This window comes from Squalius cephalus (genome assembly GCF_949319135.1).
Source record: "Squalius cephalus genome assembly, chromosome: 3".
NCBI lineage: Eukaryota > Metazoa > Chordata > Actinopteri > Cypriniformes > Leuciscidae > Squalius > Squalius cephalus.
In genome coordinates, this window is record NC_137124.1 from 4,467,004 (window position 1) to 4,494,295 (window position 27,292).

At 43.0% G+C, this 27,292-nt stretch overlaps 6 protein-coding genes across 6 annotated transcripts in view; 4 read left to right on the plus strand and 2 right to left on the minus strand.

Moving 5' to 3' along the window:
- LOC307156318 (serine/threonine-protein kinase Nek4-like) overlaps nucleotides 1–27,292 on the minus strand; it is a gene marked incomplete at its 3' end in the record, with an annotated part of 945,281 nt that overhangs the window by 267,777 nt on the left and 650,212 nt on the right. The window lies entirely within an intron of this gene.
- Nucleotides 366–825, plus strand: LOC307156291 (histone H2A-like). Its single transcript, XM_079867585.1, has one exon. The coding sequence runs from the start codon at nucleotides 389–391 to the stop codon at nucleotides 773–775; it is 387 nt and encodes a 128-aa protein (XP_079723711.1). The 5' UTR covers nucleotides 366–388; the 3' UTR covers nucleotides 776–825.
- Nucleotides 1,561–2,016, plus strand: LOC307156333 (histone H3.2-like). Its single transcript, XM_079867627.1, has one exon. The coding sequence runs from the start codon at nucleotides 1,584–1,586 to the stop codon at nucleotides 1,992–1,994; it is 411 nt and encodes a 136-aa protein (XP_079723753.1). The 5' UTR covers nucleotides 1,561–1,583; the 3' UTR covers nucleotides 1,995–2,016.
- On the plus strand, nucleotides 2,459–2,826 carry LOC307155369 (histone H4). The gene has a single exon (XM_079865975.1). It carries the CDS (start codon nucleotides 2,478–2,480, stop codon nucleotides 2,787–2,789), a length of 312 nt encoding a protein of 103 aa, XP_079722101.1. The 5' UTR covers nucleotides 2,459–2,477; the 3' UTR covers nucleotides 2,790–2,826.
- On the plus strand, nucleotides 4,284–4,781 carry LOC307155745 (histone H2B-like). The gene has a single exon (XM_079866667.1). The coding sequence runs from the start codon at nucleotides 4,302–4,304 to the stop codon at nucleotides 4,674–4,676; it is 375 nt and encodes a 124-aa protein (XP_079722793.1). The 5' UTR covers nucleotides 4,284–4,301; the 3' UTR covers nucleotides 4,677–4,781.
- Nucleotides 4,779–27,292, minus strand: part of LOC307156255 (uncharacterized protein) — a gene marked incomplete at its 3' end in the record, with an annotated part of 46,397 nt that continues 23,883 nt past the window's right edge. The window contains exons 4-16 of the mRNA XM_079867551.1: nucleotides 18,950–19,234; nucleotides 15,027–15,275; nucleotides 14,092–14,436; nucleotides 13,606–13,773; nucleotides 10,723–10,977; nucleotides 9,568–9,846; nucleotides 9,185–9,469; nucleotides 8,831–9,109; nucleotides 8,479–8,742; nucleotides 7,507–7,752; nucleotides 6,362–6,472; nucleotides 4,982–5,080; nucleotides 4,779–4,879 (exon numbers count right to left, since the gene is read on the minus strand). Coding sequence (XP_079723677.1) covers nucleotides 4,779–4,879; nucleotides 4,982–5,080; nucleotides 6,362–6,472; nucleotides 7,507–7,752; nucleotides 8,479–8,742; nucleotides 8,831–9,109; nucleotides 9,185–9,469; nucleotides 9,568–9,846; nucleotides 10,723–10,977; nucleotides 13,606–13,773; nucleotides 14,092–14,436; nucleotides 15,027–15,275; nucleotides 18,950–19,234 — 2,966 coding nt within the window. The remainder of the gene's footprint in view (nucleotides 4,880–4,981; nucleotides 5,081–6,361; nucleotides 6,473–7,506; nucleotides 7,753–8,478; nucleotides 8,743–8,830; nucleotides 9,110–9,184; nucleotides 9,470–9,567; nucleotides 9,847–10,722; nucleotides 10,978–13,605; nucleotides 13,774–14,091; nucleotides 14,437–15,026; nucleotides 15,276–18,949; nucleotides 19,235–27,292) is intronic.

Sequence of the window (27,292 nt, forward strand, 5' to 3'; positions counted from 1 at the left end):
AATGTGTAGCACTTTTGGTAGGAACATCGTATAATATCCATTGTTGTACTTATTTGAATTTTCTATAAAACATTTCAGTGATTCAGTCTCTGGATACATTATACGTTTATCTCTGTAAAGCTGTTTTGAAACAATCTACATTGTTAAAAGCGCTATATAAATGAGGATGACTTGATTTAATCTCTTCTGTCTAGTCAATACATGTGATCGTTCCAAAAAGGGGGTTGGGCTTTTAAGGGGAAGCTCAGTGATTGGTTTAAAACTTATCACAGTGTAAACCAATGGGCGACTGGCACTCTCGTTTAAAGCTGGTATGAGCCGACACAGATGATCTTCATTCTGTTGTCTTTGTCAGGGTGTTCTTCTGTTTTAGTTTCTGATTTTAATAATGAGTGGAAGAGGTAAAACCGGGGGAAAGGCTCGCGCTAAGGCCAAGAGTCGCTCTTCCAGGGCGGGACTGCAGTTCCCCGTCGGCCGTGTTCACAGGCTTCTCCGCAAAGGCAACTATGCCCAGCGCGTCGGTGCCGGAGCTCCGGTGTATTTGGCCGCTGTGCTCGAGTATCTGACCGCGGAGATCCTGGAGTTGGCTGGAAACGCCGCTCGGGATAACAAGAAGACCCGCATCATCCCTCGACACCTGCAGCTGGCGGTGCGCAATGACGAGGAGCTGAACAAGCTTCTGGGCGGCGTGACCATCGCTCAGGGCGGTGTGTTGCCCAACATTCAGGCCGTGCTGCTGCCCAAGAAGACCGAGAAGCCCGCGAAGGCCAAGTAGACTGACGGAAGCTTCTCTTCAGACCAAAGGCTCTTTTAAGAGCCACACAATTCCCCAAGAAAGAGTGAATTCATTTACCCGATTTTTATTTGATTTTCTATTGAAAGTCCCTTTGATAAAACAAATAAGAAAGTTGCTGCAGAATGCACATGAATAGACTTTTATGAATAGTAAACATGAATAATGTACAATGCTGACATCAAAAAAAAAGTTTGTTTCTTGTCTGAGATTCCATTATACACTTAAATTTTGACTAGAAATACACATGGTCCCCAAATATTCTTTTTGAAAATAAAGCATTTTCTAACTAACCGCTACACTTTGTGAGGGTTTAATGAGGGCATTATGAAAATGTAGTTTTATTTGGCATTGCTAAAAATATTTAAGCTGATACATTGATAAAAAAATGAATGAAATGTATCGTGATGATATAAGTATCTGTACTTGTCTAAATTTTATACTATATTATTTCCACAAGTCAAACTGTACGTCCAATTCGTTTTTAAGAAACATTAAAAATCGCCTATTTTGGTTTACAAATTTAAAACTGATTTCGCCTAATGTATTTTCGTGGATACAGAGAAAAAGCAAAGTACGTTTGGGCGGGAACCACAAACTGACGTCACTTGTTTGAAAACAGCCATTGGCCAACTGTCATTTACAGACGCCAGACAATAACCAATCGAATGCATCTGAAGCAAAGCCATCCAATGAGCGCACGGCAGCCCTGGGCTTAAATACCCGCTGTGTTCGCCTGAACTACTCAGTCTTTCGATCTGATTAAATCAGCATCTGAACACTTTAAATAATGGCGAGAACTAAGCAGACCGCTCGTAAGTCCACCGGAGGTAAAGCCCCGAGGAAGCAGCTGGCCACTAAAGCCGCCCGTAAGAGCGCTCCCGCCACCGGTGGCGTTAAGAAGCCTCATCGCTACAGGCCCGGTACCGTGGCGCTGAGAGAGATCCGCCGGTACCAGAAATCCACTGAACTGCTGATTCGCAAACTGCCCTTCCAGCGCCTGGTGAGAGAGATCGCTCAAGACTTCAAGACGGATCTGCGCTTCCAGAGCTCGGCTGTCATGGCCCTGCAGGAGTCCAGCGAGGCTTATTTAGTGGGTCTGTTTGAGGACACCAACCTGTGCGCCATCCACGCCAAGAGAGTCACCATCATGCCCAAAGACATCCAGCTGGCCCGCCGCATCCGCGGAGAGCGCGCTTAAACCCCCAGCAGACACACAAACCCAACGGCTCTTTTAAGAGCCACCTCATTAACTCCATGAAAGATGATTTCCATATTATATGGTGTTTTGAAATCGGAACTTCATATGTCACGGTTGTTAAAATGCAATTTGTATGTATTAAATCTAAAAGCAAAGTTAAGGAAATGAGCGGTGGTTTTAGTGTTATGTGCTACAATAGTTAATATGTAGTCAAAATGACTGAAGCTCTATAGTTATATTTGTATATAGGGGTTTTTATGTATTATATAGTTAAATTATAGAGCTATTAATATTACTTAAATTCTACTCATTTCCACTAGTATCAAGAATCAACTGACCTCGACTAGGTAATGCGTAACTGGTGACGTTTACTAGAACCGCCCATGAATGTGGTTTCAACCAGGTCCGCTAGCTGACTATAAATCCTCTTCTCCAGTGGTTTTACTCTTATCTGTTGTTGTCAGTTGAAGAGTATCTGTCGTCATGTCTGGAAGAGGAAAAGGCGGGAAAGGACTCGGGAAAGGAGGCGCTAAGCGGCACCGAAAGGTTCTTCGCGATAATATCCAGGGAATCACTAAACCCGCTATTCGTCGTCTTGCTCGGCGTGGCGGCGTCAAGCGTATTTCTGGCCTGATCTATGAAGAGACTCGCGGTGTGTTGAAGGTGTTTCTGGAGAACGTCATTCGTGATGCTGTGACTTACACTGAACACGCCAAGAGAAAGACCGTCACCGCCATGGATGTTGTGTACGCGCTGAAGCGACAGGGGCGCACTCTGTACGGGTTCGGGGGTTAAGAGATCCACGAAGAAGAAAAAACAACGGCTCTTTTAAGAGCCAACCACATTATCACACAAAGAACAAGTTACGAGGTGGTGAAATTATATTTTGTAATATAATAATTATTGTGCTTTCCTTAAACGTTACCTCAAAATGATTTATTAAGCAAATACAAATAATAAACTACTGTTATTCTCACTATTGTGCTTTGCAGTTAAAACTACATTTTCACAGAGTTGTGGGCGTTCGTTGTCATTGTGCAACATTTTATGTAGTTCACTATTGTTCTTACATTTGTATATGCATGTCTTTCAAAATACAGTTTATTCTTCACCTTATATTTTAGTGAATTTCTATCACAGAACGTGTTTTTCAGCCTGGATGTAAAGTCAAATTCAGGGCTTTCCAAAATGTATAAATGTTACAGAGCGAGAGGTAACACTTCTGTCTGATCTCTCAGATACCAAATGTTTGGAGGTTTTATCATGACTACTACAACTTCTGCTTAGTCTTTAAAAATGACTGGCATTAATTTAGCACTCATATGGAAAATTAAAATATTTTGTAATTATCATTTAAATCAGACTTGCTTTCAAGTTGTTTGTCATAAATCAACATCTCAGGAAACATATATGGGGTTTTGGAGACGAGGTGTCTAGGGAAGGAAATTATACATCGATATTCATATGAATGTAGACACTTTTGTCATCATGTTGCCCCAAGAACACATTAATGCTGATTAGATACAGTTAGATACATTGTGTTGAATGGGAATGGCATTTATGGCCATGTTTACAGGCATAATTAAGTGCATGAAGTATACATTACATTATATCTTTCATAACATAGCTGAGAATCATCTTTGCACAACGTTTGATTAAACAAATCCTGAAACTTCCCATAGTTTTTGCCTAAACATGTAATATCTTGTCATTTTATTTTTAAACAACTGGACACAGCATAGCATATGAATAAAATATAATGTTTCAATCTGTTTCGTATGTTATCTTATGCTGTTTCTTCTGCTGTAAACAATGAATGACATGGGAAAATACAACAAAACGTTTCTGGGTCTCAAGGGAATATGCGTATCTTTCAAAGCACAGTATTGAGCAATTAATAGTGAATTCATGGAGTTTGCATTGAGTAATAATACACTGTGCTATTTCTGCTTCCAAATAAACGTTCAAATGATTGAATCCGCAGCATTCCTGGTTAAAGATTTCTGAAAATATTCACACATTTTCTTATTCATTCCGAAAAAAATGCGGGAAAATGAAACAAAGGAATGGAGTCGATGTGGGGGATGGACGGTATTAATAGATGGGCGTGATTAATATTTTAAAGCTTCTGATTGGTCCGCCTACAAGTCAGTGAATGTGTAATGTGGCCAATGAGGTCATTACATGGGTTGAAGACTCACAATCAGAGGCTCGTTCTTCCCTTTGTAAATTAGCATAGAGCAGCGCATAAAGCCCGCCTGCAGTGATTCAGCTTTATGTTCTCTGAGTTTCTCTGACTGAATCATCATGCCTGAACCAGCGAAGTCCGCACCCAAGAAGGGCTCGAAGAAGGCCGTCACTAAAACCGCCGGCAAGGGCGGGAAGAAGCGCAGAAAGTCCAGGAAGGAGAGCTACGCGATCTACGTGTACAAAGTCCTGAAGCAGGTTCATCCCGACACCGGGATCTCCTCCAAGGCGATGGGAATCATGAACTCTTTCGTCAACGACATCTTCGAGCGCATCGCCGGTGAAGCGTCTCGTCTCGCTCACTACAACAAGCGCTCCACCATCACATCTCGCGAGATCCAGACCGCCGTGCGTCTGCTGCTGCCCGGAGAGCTGGCCAAACACGCCGTGTCTGAGGGCACAAAGGCTGTGACCAAATACACCAGCTCCAAGTAGAGGAGGAGCTCAACACACACAAAGGCTCTTTTAAGAGCCACACATATTATCTGTGAAAGAGCTTTGATCATACATTATCTTTTCAGGCAAAAGTAAAACCTATCATCCGTCCTTCTGTGTATTGCTGATGAAAAAGTTGCAATCCTTTTTCTTCTGATTAAGATCTGTATTCACTCTAACACCATATTGGCTTTGATCTGCAGCTAATGAAATTAAGTTCAAGATTTTTTTTAACATTTAGCTTTGAATATTGTTTTTCTGTATAATCAGCTTTATTTTACAGTAGCAGAAACTCTGAGAAATACTCTCAACACTATTGTTGATCCTGTAGAGGAAGATGATGATGATGATGATGATGATGATGATGATGAAGATGTAGATGTGAAACTTGTGCTCTAGTAGTGCTGGGATTTACACACATGATCATGTCAACGTTCACATCTTCCTCCACCAAACACACACCACAGATCAGATTTCCACTTTGAGTAACATTTATTATGAGCTTCATAATGAAAACATTGACACTTTATTATTTTTGTCTTTGTTGTCTACCTTTTTAATTCAATTGCTTGTTCTATGTCATGTGTGACTATGTACAGTTGTACAGTTTCTATTTATTCCTGTAGCCTCTTGGCCAGGTCATGTTTGTACATGAGAAGTGGTTCTCAGTTTACCTGGATAAATAAAGGATAAAAAAAAAATAATAATTACTAAATAATTTTACCCAAAGCTTCTCTTTTAGTCTCTTAGTCAAGCCAATTTTTTTTTTTTTTTAAAGTCTTTTGATTATAGTCTTGATCAGAGGCAAGTATTGCTGGTTCAACTCTTTCTGAGTGTTTGAGTCTGTTATAAACTGTCAAATACATTTATTTTCTTTGTCCCAGAGGTTCTTTAAAGGGAAACTGTCAACAAATAATTTGAATGATGAAATGCTTACAAATGATTTAATTACAGACACTAAATATATAAAGATTTATTATTCAATTATGACTGAAACATTAAAACATAGTTTTTGAATTAGATGATGGTTTACAAATGTACAAAACCAAGAAAAACACCTCTAATAAACACTTAATTTCAACAGTTATTCATTTATACAGAACATTTGATACAGAATAAAACTGTTATGTATTTACTCAAGCGAACTAGAACAAGCAACAGTATCATTGTCAAGCTTTCACTATTGAAGAACAGACTAACAACACAAGGTTATGACAAATATAAAGCTAATATAAAGAAGAACGAACTACAATATTTTCTAACCATGTTAAAGGACAAATAAATGCTGACAGAACATTCACACATGTGGACAGAATTAACTCTTTAATATCAGATTGAAGTTTCTTCCTCTGTTACGGCGTACTGACTCTGGTCTTCAGCAGATGAGACTGAAATACACATAAATCACTGATTCAGTGAGAGAGAGAGAGAGAGAGAGAGAGTGAGAGAGAGAGGGGGAGAGAGAGAGAGAGAGAGAGAGAGAGAGAGAGAGAGAGAGAGAGAGAGAGAGAGAGAGAGAGAGAGAGAGAGAGAGAGAGAGAGAGAGAGAGAGAGAGAGAGAGAGAGAGGGAGAGAGAGAGAGAGGAGAGAGAGAGAGAGAGAGAGAGAGAGAGAGAGAGAGAGAGGGAGAGAGAGAGAGAGAGAGAGAGAGAGAGAGAGGGAGAGAGATCAGACAGAAGTTATACCTCTCGCTCTGTAACACTTGTAAAGCAGCACGACTGTCGCTAGCAGAAACGGAGAAGCGGCCAGAAGAGAACTGAGGGTTTTGAGGACAGAAATCTGAGCTGAACGTGACACTGGAAAACAGAAACACAAGAACATTATTGAGCAACATTACAGAGCTCTGAAGGGCTTTCAGAAAGTTTCTCCAGGAACCCAAAATTTGTGAGTGAATATAAAAGCTTTGAAATATTTTTTATCATCTCATATTATTCCACCACCATTTCCCTCTTACAGCTCTGTGTTAAAGCAAGAGTTCATTCACAAATATATATTCTGCCACATTTACTGACCTTCATGCTGTTCAAACCTGTTTAAATTTCTTTCTTGTGTGGAAAATAAAAGATATCTTGAAGGAACTTTTAATTTCATTGTATGGAAAAAACAACTTCCAAACACCTTCTTATATGATCCACAGAATAAAGAAAGTCACACATGTTTGGAACGACATGAGGGGGAGTAAATAATGACATCATAGTATATTAATATAAGTTATTCAATTTAATGTTTATGAGGTACGTACAATTGTTTTCCTCTTCAGACCAAAACTGTATGTTTGACACTGAACATATATGAGCTCAATCAGATTCATTCCTGCTTTCAAATGAAAAACTGAATTTATGAAAAGTCAGTTTCATTGAATTGTGTGATGTTTTTTATAAGGTGTTGATTTCACTATATTTCTGCATATTTTGCATGTGATTTGATATTTCAACTGTGAAACAAACACACTTCTGTCATGAACTCTCTGAGTGTTTGGCATGGTAATGGATATGACAATGCTGATATGTTCGGTCTTGAAGGAATAGATCTGCTACAAAACACATGAATTACCTGTAGCAGATCTACACAGGTGGAGCTGGGGAAGGGGGAGGGTTTCTGAAAGCGCACAAGCTCATTGGCTGCTGATACAGCAGGAACCAATCAGCTGTGCCCTATAGAGAATGATGTGATTTCAGACTGAGTTAAAGGCCGGTCCGCCAGCGCCATCTAGAGTTTCATGACAGAACTTTGTATTTGTCAACACCTGATTGTCTCCAGCAGAAATAAGAGACAGAGACTCATATGAATAGTGTGGCGTATCTCATCAGATGCTCATGAATAAAATAACCTCTGACTGAGATCCAGCTGTGGAGTGACTGTCCTCTCTCTGTTTTACAGTAGTAGAAACCCTCATGTGACTTTGAGACAGTAGTGATGCTCATCTCTCCTGTCGTCTGATCCTGGATCAGTGAACCGTCTTTATAGAAATCAGCGCTGAGGATCGGGGAGTTTGTAGATCGATGTAAACAGTGTAGAGTCAGAGTCTCTCCCTCAATCACAGGATCAACAGAACTCTCCAGAATCACCTCACCGTCTACAAACACAAGAAACACATCAACAGATGTAGTGGCGATACAGGCTGTGTTAATCAGAGCCATACTTCAGTTATTAATAAGATCTGGAGGGTCAAAATCTTCATGACCTTTAATCTGAGAAACTTTTATTCAGCAAGGATTCATGATCAAATGTGACGCATTGATCAAAAAAGACATTTATGTTACAAAAGATTTATATTTCAAATAAATGCTGTTCTTCAAACTTTCTATTCATCAAAGAAGAAAAAAAGCATCACGTTTTCCACAATAGTTTTTTTTTTTCAACATTGATAATAATCATAAATGTTTCTTGAGAAGCAAATCATTATACTGATTCCTGAAGGATCATGTGACACTGAAGACTGGAGTAATGATGCTTAAGATTCAGCTATGAATAAATTACACTTTACAATATATTCACATATAATTTTTTTCACATTTCATATGTAATAATACTGGAAAAGGAAGGTTTTCATGCATTTTTGGTAAAATAAATTCAGCCTTGGTATCAAACATATTTCCAAAACATAAAAAAATACCAATCCCAAACTTCTGAATATTTTATTTTATTATAGAGTTTAAATCTTGATATTCACTGTGCAGTTTTCTGATATTCAGTTAGTTTATGCATAATCATAAGACTGAATTCTCAATTATATTAATTTTTAATCTTGAACAGATTGTTATGTATTGTGTTTTATAGTTGTAAGCGTGATTGGACTCACCATGTACAGAGATGTTTCGAGGACGCCGTTTCTCTCCAGATTCAGACTCACACCAGTACACTCCAGTGTCAGATGTGCTGAGAGAGTCCATTACACATCCAGATCCTGTTTGATTTGCACAAGTGTGTGTGTCTTTGTCTGTGTATCTTCTCACTGTCGATCCAGCAGAGTTACTCTGATCCTCACAGCTCAGAGAGAGAGAGTCGGATGAGAAGTGTTGACTTCTGCTGGGCTTGATGACCAGAGACACTGAAGCAGAAACTCCTGAAAAGAGGAAAATCTCCATCAAAACTGACAGCACAGAGACTGCAGTGAAACACAGATCCGGATGAGCACAAGCATAAACCCTCACCAGTGATCCACAGTGTGTGTGAGCTGCTGTTGTGTGTGTAATAGGCTGGTCGTCCTCTCTCTGCTCTGCACGTATAAACTCCTGTGTGCTGTAGAGCAGCAGGACTGAGAGTGTAAGATCCTCCAGCTCCTCTGCTGCTGTCTGACAGATGATCATGATCTCTGAACCAGCTGAACGTCCAGCCTTTAGAGGAGCCTGAAACCTCACAGGTCAGAGTCACTGATTCTCCTTCAGTCAGCCACGGCTGTGGAGACACTCGCACTGATGCCTGAGCTTCAGCTGAACAAAACATCACGAGTTACAGAGCCGTAGAGAAACTGATGGAGAAGCTGATCACAACAAACACACACTCACCTGAGACAGTCAGTGTAACAGCATCACTGCGCTGAGAGCTTTGAGTGTGTATCTGTCCTGTACAGGTGTATTTACCGCGGTGAGAGAGATCAACACTGCTGATGTTCAACTCTTGTGTTGAGGTTCGGCTGACAGTGTTTTTATATTGGTTGTTGGTTCCCTCTATTTCCCATCTGTATGTCCACTCAGTGTCTCCTCCCCACTTTATATCACATCTGAGAGAGACTGTTTCTCCTCTAAACACTCGTTCATCAGGTCGTACCGTCAGCACAGCTTTAGGACTCTCTGTACAAACACAGATTATTGCATTTATAGTTTCAGAAGTTGTGTAGATATTGTCTCTGATCTGTATTTGTTGCATCACACACTACAGTCTCTCTCACCTGTAACATTTACCCACAGTGCATCACTGTATTGTGTGTAATAGACTGGTTTCCCTCTTCCAGCTCTACACCAGTACTGGCCTCCATCAGACACTGAATCAATCTTCAGGCTGTAGGAGTTTGTTTTCTTCTTCTCTGTCTCAGGGTTCAGTGTGTGATTGTACCAGTAAGAGTCCCAGTTTCCAGTGGACGGATCCATGCGACAGGTCAAAGTCACTGTGTTTCCAGTCAGTGCAGCTCCTGCAGGATCTGATGTGAGTTCAGGCTTCAGCTTTAGATCTGCAGGAGAACAACAGATTCAGATCCTCGAGAGTCAGAGTTCATCAGCGCTACACAAATCATTGAGTATTTCAGTCAGTAATCAGTATCAGTTCATACAGAAGAGAATTGAAGTGCTGAAATATGGATTTTAGATTAGCATTATAGATCTGAATATGAACTACATCAACAATGTTTATAATAAACATTGAAAATAAATAAATAAATAAATAAAAAAATAAATAAAATGTGATATTCATATCCAGTCTGCATGTATGTTATGTTGCATTCAAATATATCACACAAATGTGGATTATACAATATTTACATCATTATTCAAAAGTGTTTAAAATCTTGTAGATTCTGTATAAACTCACTTTATTAGTAAAGGTAACGACTAGTAAACCTGTTCCTTTGTGTTTGATGAGGGATTTCTTTCAACATCTGGAGTTAATTTTCTTCTGTCATATTCAGTAAAATGATCCTGTATTTCTGCTGTGAAATAACTGGATATTCTGAACTTTTCTAATCTTTAACCCTGTCTTTAAATTTAACGACGGCCATATTGTTTTAGCAGGGGAATCACACTGGGTTTTTTGTTGTTTTCCTTTTCTTCATAACATTAGTGATCATAGATGTCTGGAAACTGTCAGTAAATCTTCGAGAGGTTGAGAGTAGGAACATAGATTGACCAGTAAATCTTTGCCTTGCAGCTCAGCTCTTTCTTCACCCCGACAGATCGGTACATGGACCGCATTATTGCTTTTGTTAATTAATGTTTAACTCATGTGACAGAACATTGTTAATTCAGGACAGTAATTTTCATGTTTACATCTAACACATTGCCTTTTAATACAAAAAAAAAAAAAAAAGTTTTAATAAAAGCAAAGTATTTACCTCTCACTGTTATCGTTATTGCATCACTGAAGTGTGTGTAGTATTCTCCTCGCTTTGCTCTACACTTGTATGTTCCTCCATCAGAGACTCTCACAGATCTGATTGTTTTAGTTCCTGCATCATCACTGGATTCAGGGTTTGAGTCTTTCCTCCAGTGAAACGTCCATCCAGTTGAGCTTCCCACGTCACAGCTGAGAGTAACTGCTTCTCCAGTGAACACTGAACTCTGGGGCTTTACAGTCAGAATAGGTTTATCTGGAAGTGAACAGTGATGCAGTGTTAAGCTCATTTATAGAGTTATTGGGCATATCTTTCACAAGTCTTCTGTTTTTATCATTCTTTTTTATACAAAACGATGTAATTTATTTTGATTTAAAGGAGTGTTTGTCTTTTCTGCTCCCACTAGTAATAATATTCAGCCTGATCTCACACACGAAACGTACATATTTAGACGTAAATAAAAACGATCCAATTCGTATATATTTACGTATTATAGTGACTTTTACGTATCATATGGACGTTATTTCAGGTTCGATACGTATCTATATGTACGTATTACAACTTAAAATACGTATAGATTCAACGTATATCCATAAATGCATGTCAGCCAGCCTTGGTCTCATTGTTAATACGTAGTATTAATAAGTAATTTTCAAAGATAGAAAACGTACATTTTATAGATAAATGGAAGATCCCTTAACCCCACTCCCAAACCTAAACATAACGTTACCCATTTTATCCAGAATATAAAAAGGACAAAACGTACAGAGATGTGTGGGAAATGGCAATTTTATTAACAATATAGCATTAAAAGATTTTTTAGCTAATCCTACTCCTACCCCTAAACCTACCCATAACAATTTCTTAAAAACTACATAGGCTACAATTATGAAGAAAAATTACAACATACGTGTAATCACAATAATTTATTTATTGCGAACATGTCAAAACCGGTACCAAAAGTCGTTCACATGACGATGTGTTGCAGTCACAGTCCTCTCTTTCAGTATAATAGTTTTGAATGAGGTACAGATCAGAATTTAAGTTATTAATCCAAGAAAATGTTAATCCGGCTTCACTCTGTGTGAAGGGCAGGCGCGCGCGCTTCTCCATTTCAAATGTAGTTTACCGACTGAAATACGGCATGTCGCAATCTGTGGCGAGAGCCAATGAGCGTTTGATATCACTGCCGTAAAACATGTCATAACGCTTCTTGAGGGCGCAATTTTTGAATTTGAATTCATCACGAACGCGGAATTTGACGGTTACGGACTGCGCTGCTGTGGTAGCCTGTGAAATGGAGATGAAGATCACTCACTGGATAAAGGGCTGAATTTGGATCTCTTTCTTGCAAACGTATGGATTCTAAAGATTTGGATTATCAAGCTAATAAAATTGATGTCTTTTGTGAATTTATGTTGGGTTTTGGTGTATTATTGTTCTATTGGAGAAAACGCATTTTGTGTCTCACTGTAAATAAACTAAATATTACAAAATGGTTAAACGATTAAATAACGTATTTTTAAGGTTTTAAAGTGTATTCTTGTGTAACTGCATGTAGGCTAATCCTCCGAAACGAGTTTGCAGCAGAAGGCACGAACAGAGCGAATGGTTATTAGCCTATTTCTTGAGTAAACTGCATTTAATAATAATAAATGCGACTGAAAACGTAATTGATAAGACATTTGAATGCAAAAGAGTCAAAACGTACTCGGTTACTAACGTAACCTCGGTTCTCTCTAGAAGAGGGAACGAGTACTGCGTTTTATCAAAACGCTACGGGAAAAGTCTCTTTTCACGAAACACTGAAGCAAAAAATTATCCTTTAATTTTCATATATGTAAAACGCGTTGCGGCAGCAGCAGTCAGCTATGGCGAGACGGCTTGCTCGCTCATTGGCTGCTCTGCGGCAACTGCATAAGCCTATCGAGCGAGGCCTGAGATGACTTCAGGCCAATGAGGGCGCTTCGCGCCCTCCTCGCCACTTCCCGCCGAAACGGGCGTGGCTTACCTCTATAAAAGGAGCTCGAGAAGGCTGATTCACTTGATTTTGATCGCCGAAGCGAACCAGAGTGAACCGTACGCACGGCAGAGAACGCAGTACTCGTTCCCTCTTCTAGAGAGAACCGAGGTTACGTTAGTAACCGAGTACGTTCTCTTACGAGAGTTCTCTCGTACTGCGTTTTATCAAAACGCTACGGGAACCCCTTGCAAAACGCCGTGCGTGCTGGGATAAAAACACTGATCACCGGAAGCTATTTCAGGCATACAGTGCATAATCACCAGATTGACTCACACAGAGTCAGGGAATAAGGGTGGGAGCCTTAATTCCCTATACTGTAGCGTCGTAGAATAGACATGTCCACAGACGCAAGTATACCATCCCATAGACAGGGTAGGGAACCTGAACTAATGTGGGAAATGTGGGTCTTACACAGTTCTGCCCAAGATAGTCGGTAGCGCATTGCGCATGGGTTTCAGCGGTCTGACTAGACGGCTGAACAGATTACACCGACAAAAGCTTAGCCTGTAAGGCGGGAACCTCTAGGTTATAAAACCTGATAAATGTAGACGGAGAGGCCCAGCCTGCCGCCGTACATATATCCTGTAGGGAAATCCCGCTGGACCAAGCCCACGAAGAAGCAACGCTTCTCGTAGAGTGCGCTCTAACTCCCAACGGGCATGGAATGCCCTTGGCAGTATAAGCCAGCGCTATGGCGTCAACTATCCATCTGGATAGACTTTGTTTCGAAACAGCCATTCCTTTGGAACGTCCGCTGAACGAGACAAAGAGCTGCTCTGTCTGTCTGAAGACAGCAGAGCGGGACATATAAGCTCTTAAAGCCCTAACAGGGCAAAGAAAACTCGAGTCCCCTTCCTCACTCGATGCCGGCAGGGCAGCCAGGGAAATAACCTGAGCCCGAAAAGGCGTGTTGAGGGATTTCGGCACATAGCCGTGCTTAGGTTTGAGTATGACTTTAGAGTCATTAGGACCAAACTCCAAGCACGCCGGGCTCACAGAGAGCGCGTGCAGATCGCCTATGCGCTTCACTGAAGCGAGAGCCATCAAAAACACTGTTTTGAAAGACAAATGTTTGAGGCTAATAGACTGGATAGGCTCGAAAGGGGCACCTTTCATGGCCGCCAGGACCGTAGAAAGGTCCCACATAGGGACTGAAGGAGGTCTGGGTGGATTCAGTCTCCTAGCTCCCCTGAGGAAGCGGATGACTAAATCATTCCTTCCCAGTGACTGACCCAGCGTTGAACCGGAGAACGCTGAAATAGCCGCCACATACACTTTGAGCGTGGAAGGGGATCTGCCCTTATCCAACAGCTCTTGTAGGAAGGAGAGAACCTCCGTTACCTCACATTCGAGGGGTGAAAGGCTCCGAGCTGTACACCAGCCGGAGAAAACCGACCACTTCGAAGCATAAAGCCGCCGAGTCGACGGCGCTCTAGCCTGAGTGATGGTATTCACGACTCCCTCTGCGAGACCAACGGGTATCCGTTGAGCGCCCACACATGAAGGGACCACAGTTCCGGGTGTGGGTGCCAAATCGAGCCCCCGGCCTGCGAGAGGAGATCTCTCCTCAACGGCAGTGGCCATGGAGCGATATCTGCCAACTGCATCAGAACTGGGAACCATGTCTGGTTCTCCCAGAACGGAGCTACAAGCAGCACTGGGCATTTTGTTTTCCTGACCCGTTCCAACACCTGTGGCAGGAGGGAGACGGGGGGAAAAGTGTATAACGGGCAGCGCGGCCACCTTCGGGACAGCGCGCTGTCGGTCTTTGAAAAGAACGCGGGGCAGTGCGCGTTTTCGTGGGATGCGAATAGGTCCACCTCCGCTCTGCCGAATCTCTCCCACAACAGCCGTACTGTTTGTGGGTGTAGAGACCATTCGCCCGGGGGAACATTGTTCCTGGACAGTCTGTCTGGGCCCACATTCTGAAGCCCAGGTACATGCACTGCTCTCAGCGAGCGTAAGTTGTGCTGAGCCCATAATAGGAGGCATTTCGCCAGCCTGTACAGGGATAAGGATTTCAGACCGCCCTGGCGATTTATGTAGGACACCACAGCCATGTTGTCCGAACGGACTATGACGTGCTCGTCCTTGATGTGGGGACAAAAACGCGTCATCGCGTTGTGCACTGCCAGCATTTCTAGGCAGTTTATGTGTTGGAGCTTTTCTCGTTCCGACCACAGGCCGAAGAACGGTCTGCCTTCGAGCAGCGCTCCCCATCCCGAGGTGGATGCGTCTGTCGACACCATCCTTACTCTCGAGGAAGTCCCCAGGCTTACACCTGATCGGTACCAGTCGTCCGCCATCCAAGGCGCCAGGGCTGAAACACAGCTCTGATCGACCTTGAGGCGTAATCGACCGGTCACCCGCGCTTTCAACCAGAACTGCAGCGGGCGCATGCGGAGCAAGCCCAGCCGGAGAACTGACGATGCTGAGGCCATGAGACCCAGCATCCTTTGAAACTTCCTGAGCGGGGTGAAAGCTAGGGGCTGGATACGGAGCGCGCTCTGTTCGCCGTGCGACAGAGGCGCTTCAGGGGATAAAAACATAGGCGTTATGCCTGTGGCATTTGAGGCGGGGCGCGCGCTTAATACAGCGGGCGGAACGCTCGTCCTCGACCTTACTACAGTGCTTAGCTGAGTGAGGGAGGACTGAGAAAGTCTCATAGGACTCATGTGAGCGAGTAGATGTGGGCTGGGAGCGGGCACATTTACTGCTTTGGGCGCGCTGTCTGCCTGAGCAGAGCGCGCGCTCACAGGTCTCGTTTTTACAGAGAGCCTGTGATCTGTTAGACATAGTGTTCGTGGGCACTTTCACTATGTTGGAAGCGCAATCGACCTGAGTCGATTTTATGTGCGCGAGCCCTAAGTGTAGGGCTGTGCTTGTGTGTAGTGATGGGCACTGAGGAGTGGGCATCGACACTAAATTTATAGCACCATCGGCCGTGGCCGGGCAGAATGCCTGCGCTCGACCCCGCTGCGGTGTTTAACCGAGCAAGGGAGGGCTGGGCGAGTCCCGTAGGACATATAATGGCCGTTAGTAAGTGTGGGCGCGGGAGAGCGGGCACAATTACTGCAATGAGTGCACTGTCCAGTGTGAATGCACACAGGTTTCGTCTTTACAGAAACCACAAGGCATGCAGAACATAGTGTTTGTGGGCACTAGGCAGTGGGCACGTTCACTATGTTGTGTGCGTGATCGACCCGAGTCGAATATATGAGCGCGGGCCCTGTGTGAAGGGCTGTGCTAATGTGTAGGGATGGGCACAAGCAGTGGGCATCTTCTGTACACATATAGCATCATCGGCCGTGGCCGAGACTTCGCTCGTGGGCTGCAAAAACAAACACGTCTGCAGTTGCCTCTCGGGGAACAAACAGAGTGATTTGCATTCGGCGGCATAAATATTTTCTGCCGGCAGACCCGGGATTCGAACTCGGATCCCCCGCGCGAGAGCCTAATAATCTACCACTGGACCACAGTGAAGATACATAGACAAAGTCAGCGCGAGTATTATCCACACTGGCGTTTGCTTGCAGGCATGTACCACGTGCTCGTGGGCTGCGAAAACAAACACGTCTGCAGTTGCCTCTCGGGGAACAAACAGAGTGATTTGCATTCGGCGGCATAATATTTTCTGCCGGCACACCCGGGATTCGAACTCGGATCCCCCGCGTGAGAGTCTAATAATCTACCACTGGACCACAGTGAAGATACATAGACAAAGTCAGCGCGAGCATTATCCACACTGGCGTTTGCTTACAGGCATGCGAGTAAGCACGACATGCAATACTAACATTTTCAGACGCCTGAAATATGCCAGAATGTGAGAAGAGTGGATATCGCCCGGTTTCAGCGGGGCTGAAACACTCCATTCTCCTTTCGCCAGTGACGCACGGGAACCGTAGAAACGGCGTTCGGTTGCAGGCAAGCGGGTACTACGCGCTCGCTGGCTGCAAAATGCATCTCCGAAGTCGCCTTCAGGGGACTGACAGAGCGAAGCATTGGCAGCATAAAAATATATGCCGCTAGACCGGGATTAGAACTCCGGTCTCCCATGCGGAAAACCTATAATTCCGCCACAGGGGGATATAGGCTTTGAATGTGAGAAGAGTGGATATCGCCCAGTTTCAGCGGGGCTGAAAACACTCCATTCTCCTTTCGCCAGTGACGCACAGGAACCGTAGAAACGGTGTTCGGTTGCAGGCAAGCGGGTACTACGCGCTTGCTGGCTGCAAAATGCATCTCTGCAGTCGCCTTCAGGGGACTGACAGAGTGAAGCATTGGCGGCAAAGGCGGCGTCAACATGTATTCTTCGGCGTTTGCTGGCAGGCAAGCGTGCTATAACAGACTAACTTGCTGCAATAATATTTCCAGTCGCCGAACAGGGAACTGAGAAATATGAGAGAAAAGAGGTGAGACCGACAAACGGTGGGACTGAGAACACTCTTTTCTCCTTCGCCGGTGAATGACGCGTGCGGAGGCAGGGTAGCTTTTCTTGTAACGTAAAGAAAAACTAATCCCGCCGTCCGCTTCCAGGAAGGGCAGCCTCGGAAAGGATGCCTGGCGAGTCCTCAGAGTCACCGTAGGCAATTGGCTCGGAGTGAGGGCGTTTCGCCGTCAGCGAGCGCGAGCGCTGCATGAGAAGGCGTCTTGAAAAAGACGCAGCTCTTTTAGGGGTGAGTGTTGCAGCGAACACACACACACACACAGAAAACAGAGCAATATAGCAATAAAGGATATAGGCGTCGGAAAGCGCAGCAGGTACGGCTGTAGAAGGCGGCGTTGGCCAGCGGCTTCGAGGGCTCGTCCCGCTGAAGTGCTTGCTTCGAACGACGCTTGCTTCCGTGATCCAGCGATGCGTGCGCTTCGCTGAAGAGATTAAAATCAAGTGAATCAGCCTTCTCGAGCTCCTTTTATAGAGGTAAGCCACGCCCGTTTCGGCGGGAAGTGGCGAGGAGGGCGCGAAGCGCCCTCATTGGCCTGACGTCATCTCAGGCCTCGCTCGATAGGCTTATGCAGTTGCCGCAGAGCAGCCAATGAGCGAGCAAGCCGTCTCGCCATAGCTGACTGCTGCTGCCGCAACGCGTTTTACATATATGAAAATTAAAGGATAATTTTTTGCTTCAGTGTTTCGTGAAAAGAGACTTTTCCCGTAGCGTTTTGATAAAACGCAGTACGAGAGAACTCTCGTAAGAGAACATTAATGCCACGATTTTAATATGCATAAATAAGAATACGTACAAATATGTACGTCGGTAGAGTTGTTCATACGTAAATAATTTACGTTTTTTTGCTGTTTATACGTAAATATTTTACGTTTTAGAGCTGTAAATACGTCAGTATTATACGTTTCTGTGTGTATAAAACGTAAGTAAATGTACGTAGCCTATGGTAGAATTACACTTAACGTAAAAATACACACGTATTCTCATGAGATCACGTTGTAATATTATATATTATAAAATAATAGTGATTGCATAATATGCACTAAGAATGTAAATTGAAAGGAGAACGACTCGCTGCTTCTTAGCGTCTGTTTTCATGGATCTGTGTCTCATGTCGAAGCTGCGTCCTCTTGACGTCACATTTATCGGCCGCATACGTCATAAAGAACGTCTTATTTCAGGTCAGTCACCTTTATAAAACTGCCCGTTATTGCTAGTGAAGTGTAAACGGTTGTAGTTTCCTCATGGGAATGTAATGGTCAGTTTACTGAGATGAAGAGCCTCATGACGTTTGCGGCAGATAAATGTGACGGAGGATTCAGCCTTCAAAATGAGACACAGCCAGTGACTCCAGGGTTTGATGATCTGTGAGATTGAGAATGTGTGTGTGTTGTTCACCATGAGCTCTGAGTGACTGAACTTACTCACAGCGGCCTTTCTGGAGCCCATAACCACGAGTGAGAAAGGTCTATATTAACACCAGTATTGGTATCGGCCCGATTCTGCGCTCTCATATTCATACTCATAAAAATGCTCCGATACCAACAACCGATACTAATGCAGTGTGTGTACAGTGTGTACAGTGTTTGTGTCCAGGCAAAGAAACTGACAACAGAGAGTATAATGGGGATAAAAAAAGCTGGTTAAAAAAGAAAAAAGATACAGTAGAAAGCCGTCTATGAAGTAAATCCCTTTTTCACAGATATCAGTGGAATGTTTGTAGTGAAAGTTTTTAGGAGGACAATGATGTTCAACTCACCCTTCACAGAGAGATAAACAGCAGAGCTTGATGTTGATGAGTTTGGTCTTCCATCTCTCTGTCCTCTACACCAGTACCGACCCTGATCAGACTCAGTAGCTCCTCTGATAGTGAGAGTGTCTCTATTTACAGTGTAATGATCAGACGTCTGTAACATTACACTGCCTTTATACCACTCATATCTCCAGTCACTGTGATCAGACTTTATCACACACTTCAGATTGACTGTTTCTCCAGTGAATACACGACTGTCTGATGTCACAGTCACTGTAGATGTGGGGAAACCTGAGAAGAAAGACACAAAAATAAAGACTGAAACTGCTCTTTCAGGGAATAAAACTGATTGTTCAGAAGGACCTTCGGTTGTGTTGTAAAGTTTTTCTTTCTTCAAAGCAGAGACCAGGAGACGTTGGGGATCACGTTCATGAAGTTATTCTTTATTGAGGACTTCGCGTTGACGCGGCTGCAGTTCTTCCCAAATCAGTCTGATCTAACATAAATTTACATGGTGTCTTATAGGCATTTTAGGAGGAGGGACTTTTGAAGGTGGAGACAAATTCAAACAAAGCATGTAAATGAGTATACAGGTTAAGGAACCCTCCCCAGACCGGCAGTCTCAATTTAATCAGCATACCTATTCAAATGCTGATACTGGCCAGGACCTCCAGTTCCAAGGGCCATCCCAGAGCCATTAAAGACAATAGGTTAGCGTCTCCGTGATCTGACTCATTTAACTTACAATAGAGAAAACAGGTCTGGCAGGAAAGGAGACTCTTGCTAGAGACTCAATAATTCAGTCTATAAACTTCATCAGTTTATATACTATTGCAGTGGAAAAACTAAATTAAACATTTAATAAAATATGTAATTCAACACTTCCCCCTTTGAGAGTTCTTAAAAACTCTCACAAAATACAAATTTAGACACATAAAGTTCATTCTTGTAACTGGTGTAAGTTACAGGCACATATAACTTGCTCTGTGTTGTTCATCTGTAATTGCATGATTACAACGACCATCATTTGTGTGAGAAAATTGGCACATTTCCATTCTCCAGTGAAACATCAGTCCTAATAAACATCATTAACAGAGGATGGTGTCTGATTGTAATGTTTCTGTGTGTGGCATCCGAGGGAATTACAAAAGGCCCACTCACTAGGCCTGAATACAATTACAGTTACCAAAGCACCGACTACGCCACCTGGGGAGTTTCACCCCAGGAATTATGCCTAAAGGCTACACAGGTTCACCACCAAGGCAGTTATAAATAGGAGACACAGACTTGTGTACAAAATTACAAAAGATGCTTTATTTTAATCAGTTTAAAATAACAATAGATTTAACAACAGATTGGGACACACACACATACTCACGCACACACACGACAATCCACAGGGCTGCAACCTTACTTCAGGTTAATTAGGTGAAAGATCAATTCCGGTTTGTGCCACACACACGCACACTTGTACTAATGTGAGATCTCATGCATACAGCAAAACACTGCAATCCGTGAGAAACACCACCACCGCACGTCACACGCCCTCGTCCCGAGTAAACCTGCAGCTCCTGAGGAATACACACGCACACACCAAACATAAATTAATAAAGTTAAATTTTGCAACCGAACAACCACATAAGAGAAAAACTTCAGATTAAGTTTACTAAACCATTAAGAATTATCAGAAGACAAAACTAGACAAAATAAACAAATATCTGAAAACAGTAAGACAGCTACAACCATTAAATCAAACCAATAATTACATTAAGTTGAAATTATAAGGTCAGCTGACTAATCAGCAAAATAAACAATACTCAATACACCCAAAATAAATGGTTTCTCTTCAAAATGAAAAGGAATCAGCCACTGAGTTATAACACAAAAATAAGTAAATCACAACAAAAATACAACATGAAACAAAATAAATGCCCTTAAAGAAAAGAGCGCAACCACACAAACCAAAACAAAAGAAAAAAATAATATTCCACACGCCCCAATAGACGGGAGTACGCTCAAAAGCGATCCTGATGAAGACAGCACACTGGACGTGTGCTCCACGTGGGAACAAAGCAGCGATATAATCGTGAAAGCGAAGCCACACTTTCTCCAGCAGGTCGTTGCGGAACTCTGACTAGTCAACACATTCAAACACTCGGTTTAAAAGGAATAATGATCCAGTGTACGTTCTTATACACTAACGCCCAGGCCGACAAGAGAAGGTAACACGCCAACATAAAAGGCAAGATTAGAGGGCATACGCACATTTGAGTATAAAACTCGCTTACGGAGTGACAAAGCCACACGGGAGGGGAACAGCAGATGGAAAGTGAAGCTACCTGAACTGCTTCACCCCAATCACAAACCCAGCCAGGAGAAGAGACAGCACCCCGGAGGGGAGTCGCTTACCTGAGCTACGAGTGTGTGACGCTTATATGTGTACGTAACACGGCGCCCATTACTGACGTCACACAAGCGTCATAGCTCTCATGTCACAATCTACCCTCCATTTTTTTAAATCGGCGTCCCGACGATAAATAAACTCAAATGAGAACATTAGAGACAAAATTAACGACTCTTGCCATCAGGCTAGTGCCAGGGCCTAACAGGGGCAGACAAAAATTAGACAGGAGCCACATAGCGACACCGCACTTAAAATCATTTACAGGGGATACAGAGAACAATAGATAAGCATCATCGTACTCAACGCATCTGCCAAAAACAATAGATAGGCGTCATCGTACTCGAAGCATCTACAGAGAACAATGGATAGGCATCATCGTACTCGAAACATCTACAGAGAACAATGGATAGGCGTCATCGTACTCGAAACATCTACAGAGAACAATGGATAGGCGTCATCGTACTCACAACATCTACAGAGAACAATGGATAGGCGTCATCGTACTCACAACATCTACAGAGAACAATGGATAGGCGTCATCGTACTCACAACATCTACAGAGAACAATGGATAGGCGTCATCGTACTCACAACATCTACAGAGAACAATGGATAGACGTCATCGTACTCGAAGCATCTACAGAGAACAATGGATAGGCATCATCGTACTCGAAGCATCTACAGAGAACAATGGATAGGCTTCATCGTACTCACAACATCTACAGAGAACAATGGATAGGCGTCATCGTACTCACAACATCTACAGAGAACAATGGATAGGCATCATCGTACTCGAAACATCTACAGAGAACAATGGATAGGCGTCATCGTACTCGAAACATCTACAGAGAACAATGGATAGGCGTCATCGTACTCACAACATCTACAGAGAACAATGGATAGGCGTCATCGTACTCACAACATCTACAGAGAACAATGGATAGACGTCATCGTACTCGAAGCATCTACAGAGAACAATGGATAGGCATCATCGTACTCGAAGCATCTACAGAGAACAATGGATAGGCGTCATCGTACTCACAACATCTACAGAGAACAATGGATTCCCCAACCGAGCGATGGCTCTGCAGTTCGGTGGGAGCTAGTTTTCCGACGGCCGGACAAAGCGCAAATTTCCTTCCCCGGTCGCTGGTGCAGCCCGGGGGGAGAGTCCAGCGCGGGGAGGAACACGTGCTCCATCGCAGTCCCTAGCGAAATGGCCCGCGCATTGACAACGCCTACAAATCACAGGGTTTCTACGAAGAACAGAGTTTTGAAACTGGGGGTTTTGCACCCGAGCAAGACCCTGTGCTAGTTGGTTCAGCTGTTCCTGCTGACGCATTAACAGATCTTTCAACTCACCCAACTCAGATTTTGCTATCGGACCACCAGCGTCCACATTCTGTGTCCCTTGCACCCCATATTGAACTCCATGTACTAACGGAAGCGACTGACTTCTGCCTCTTGCCCCTCCTGGCACCCCTTCCCGCTCCCATCGAATGGCTTCGCCTCGAACCTCCAAAAAAGTGCACATTGGCTGACGGCGCACATACTGTTTAAGTTCACGACGTAATGCCGGATCTAAAACAAATTCCGCAAATTGGTCACGCAATAGCATTTCAGCATTTGGCATAGCAGTAGATGACTGCTGCTTTACCCGCTCTTGAAGACTCATCAGGGCAAGGGAGAACTCCAATAAGGTCTCCCCTTCCTGCTGTCTCCGAGAAAAGAACGCTTCCTGTAAAGCTACGTAAGACAAGGAACAACCATACAACTCACGAAGGGCTGCAAATATTTTAGCTGGGTCCCTTCTCTCTGTAGCCGAACGATGTCTAATTTCTTCCCGAGCCTCTCCCTCTAGATGATCAAAGAGGAAGAAAGCCCGGTCTGCTACAGGGATACAACGTGCTCTTATACACGCCTGTACTTCGTCGACCCACTCACTTATACCTATACCTGATTTTCCATTAAATTTCGGACACTTCCTGTCCCTTGGGACAAAAACAAACCTATCAATGGTCTCAGCACTGGCCTCCCCTAAGGAAGGCCTATCTACTACAGCAGCCTCACTAACCTGAGCAGTACCTGCAGAACGGGTGGTTTGTTGTTCCAATCGCAAGCTTTCGTTCTCTGCTCTCAATTGTACTATCAGATCCCGCAACTCCTGCAACTCTTCCATTTTCTTGTTTTAAATACCTATAAGAAAAAAACAATTTCTCAGTGAAACCTATACCGCTGCCTTGTTCCCACCTAAAAAAAAAAGAGAAAAAAAAACAAAAAACAACCACCAACTCAAAATAAGGAATATTATACCCAAACCTGCATCTCCACAAAACTTCCTAAATCTAGGTGGATCCTGCCGACTGCGCCAGATTGTGGCATCCGAGGGAATTACAAAAGGCCCACTCACTAGGCCTGAATACAATTACAGTTACCAAAGCACCGACTACGCCACCTGGGGAGTTTCACCCCAGGAATTATGCCTAAAGGCTACACAGGTTCACCACCAAGGCAGTTATAAATAGGAGACACAGACTTGTGTACAAAATTACAAAAGATGCTTTATTTTAATCAGTTTAAAATAACAATAGATTTAACAACAGATTGGGACACACACACATACTCACGCACACACACGACAATCCACAGGGCTGCAACCTTACTTCAGGTTAATTAGGTGAAAGATCAATTCCGGTTTGTGCCACACACACGCACACTTGTACTAATGTGAGATCTCATGCATACAGCAAAACACTGCAATCCGTGAGAAACACCACCACCGCACGTCACACGCCCTCGTCCCGAGTAAACCTGCAGCTCCTGAGGAATACACACGCACACACCAAACATAAATTAATAAAGTTAAATTTTGCAACCGAACAACCACATAAGAGAAAAACTTCAGATTAAGTTTACTAAACCATTAAGAATTATCAGAAGACAAAACTAGACAAAATAAACAAATATCTGAAAACAGTAAGACAGCTACAACCATTAAATCAAACCAATAATTACATTAAGTTGAAATTATAAGGTCAGCTGACTAATCAGCAAAATAAACAATACTCAATACACCCAAAATAAATGGTTTCTCTTCAAAATGAAAAGGAATCAGCCACTGAGTTATAACACAAAAATAAGTAAATCACAACAAAAATACAACATGAAACAAAATAAATGCCCTTAAAGAAAAGAGCGCAACCACACAAACCAAAACAAAAGAAAAAAATAATATTCCACACGCCCCAATAGACGGGAGTACGCTCAAAAGCGATCCTGATGAAGACAGCACACTGGACGTGTGCTCCACGTGGGAACAAAGCAGCGATATAATCGTGAAAGCGAAGCCACACTTTCTCCAGCAGGTCGTTGCGGAACTCTGACTAGTCAACACATTCAAACACTCGGTTTAAAAGGAATAATGATCCAGTGTACGTTCTTATACACTAACGCCCAGGCCGACAAGAGAAGGTAACACGCCAACATAAAAGGCAAGATTAGAGGGCATACGCACATTTGAGTATAAAACTCGCTTACGGAGTGACAAAGCCACACGGGAGGGGAACAGCAGATGGAAAGTGAAGCTACCTGAACTGCTTCACCCCAATCACAAACCCAGCCAGGAGAAGAGACAGCACCCCGGAGGGGAGTCGCTTACCTGAGCTACGAGTGTGTGACGCTTATATGTGTACGTAACACGGCGCCCATTACTGACGTCACACAAGCGTCATAGCTCTCATGTCACATGTGGTATAACATTTTAAGGCTGTGAGTATACTGAATGTCCCCCAAACAAAAGCTGTGACAGTCAATAAGTCTTTCATCTTTGTTGTGAGTTACTGGGGAAATTAAGCACTCACAGCCTAAATGGTTAACACTGTATCAGGTTGCCCCACAAGTTTAACAAGGAGGGGAGGGGCTGCTTCAGAATATCAAGCAGGCTACGCAGAAGCTGAGTAACCTTATTTACATCTTTAAAGTTCTTTTTGCTTGCCACAGTAAGAACAACTGGCTTCTCTAGGACTTTTGCGTTTCTTTTGCTTCTCTGAGTTAACCTTAAAGGATGCTGCTGCAATTTTTACTCTTGCCTTGACATCAGAGTCTCTTTCCCAAATAGCTAAACTGTCCAAGTTGTCTTGCAGGGTTCTCGTACACCATGTTAATTCTAAGTAAGGCAATGCATTTCTATGTTCTGACAGAAGACCATCGGACCATGCGCGAACTAGGGGACCATTATGACCTAACACCTTCTCTGAAGTGTCAGCAATCCCGCTGTAAGCGGCAGCGGTCTGGCAAAATCTTTCTGTGTACTCACAAACAGTTTCATCCTTCTTCTGTACACAACTATTGAGCTTTGACCAGTCCACTTTCCAGTCGCTGTCTACGTGCTCGCAACATTGTAACAACGTAGCAGTGTTGCCAGATGTACGATAATTATCGTATTTGTACGATAATTTTGACCTCTGTACGATGTACGATCAATAATGGAAAAAATCTTATAATGTACGATAATTTCAGAACTGTGTGACACTTCAAATGATGGTCGTTGTAATCATAGGGCTTCTCATTGATCTAGTTGTGGATTCTACGTCCACCGGCCGGAAGAACGTGTAGAGAGAGGGAGCTAGAGACCTTGCGTGTGTGTGCTAGTGTCCCTCACAAAGCGCATGTAAGGACCCAACCAATCAATTGTAAGTGCGGGTGGGCTTTTATCTATACTCCCGAACCGAATTAATCAGAACCGATTGGAGATTTCTTGATTGTATTCTGCACAGGTTTGACTCGTGTACGATAATTTTCTTCCAAATACGATAATTTTGAGCTTCTGGTACGATACTTGGACATTTCCAATCTGGCAACACTGCAACGTAGAATTGTAAGACGCGACAGGGCTGTAGCAACGTTGTTGCGCGACATTCAGCAACTAAGAGACGACATTCTGACAATATTTTTATATGCTGCTATATCCCCCATTTAGCATTTTGTTAGATAATTATATACTTTTATCGTTTGTTTATCTATATTATTATTTAATGGGGCTATCAACACCTGCAAGTGTACACTTTGAAGAGTAAAAATTACATAAGGTTTCGTTAATTCAACTTTATTAAAACTGCATATGGTAATCGAATTGCACTTCCAAAAGTAATACATTTGTGAAAAAAAGAAAAAAGAAATAACGAATATACTAATTTATTTTAAGTATAATAAATGAAACATAAAAAGCAAAGGCAGATCAGAACATTTAATGAACAAAACCGGGTAGGCTTTGGCAGACAGTAGTCGAAAGCCGGACGAGAGGAGCAAAGAAACGAATGAGACTAAATAGTGGAAAAATCTAATCAAAAACTAAACAGTGCAAGCGAGGCTGCATTAATCACATTAGAAATTAAAGTTGTAGGTTGTGTTTGATAGCTGAGGTAGGCTAAGTTAAACGCAATACTCACGTATCCTTGCTCGATGAAGAACGAGACAATGAGCCCAACAGGTGGTTGGGATTTAAAATGCTGATTTTCGCGCTTCAGGGCAGTGACGAGTACATAATGTAGTCCAGTGGTTGTCAAGACACCGTTGACACAACCTTAAGCAATGGCCCTGAACGGTGGTTCAATGTCAACATTGTGACAATGCTGTTGTCACATGTCTGTCCTGTCTTGTTCTGCACTTGGGTGTCTGTTATGTTGAGCCATGTGCTTGTGTCATTGTTAGCCCCGCCCTACTTGTTATCTGATTATTGTTTGAGTTCTCCCACCTGTTCCCCCTGATTAGTTTCCCTTTATTAGTTCCCTCTTGTTTGCAGTCTGTGTGGATCGTTGTCTCTGTTTCCCCCATGTTATGTTCTTGAGTTTTTGGCCTGTCTTGTTTTCCCCCACGAGGGAGTTTTTTGTTCTGTTCTTGTTTATTATTTTTTTAAATAAATTCCTTTCCTGCAAGTGAATCCTCGCT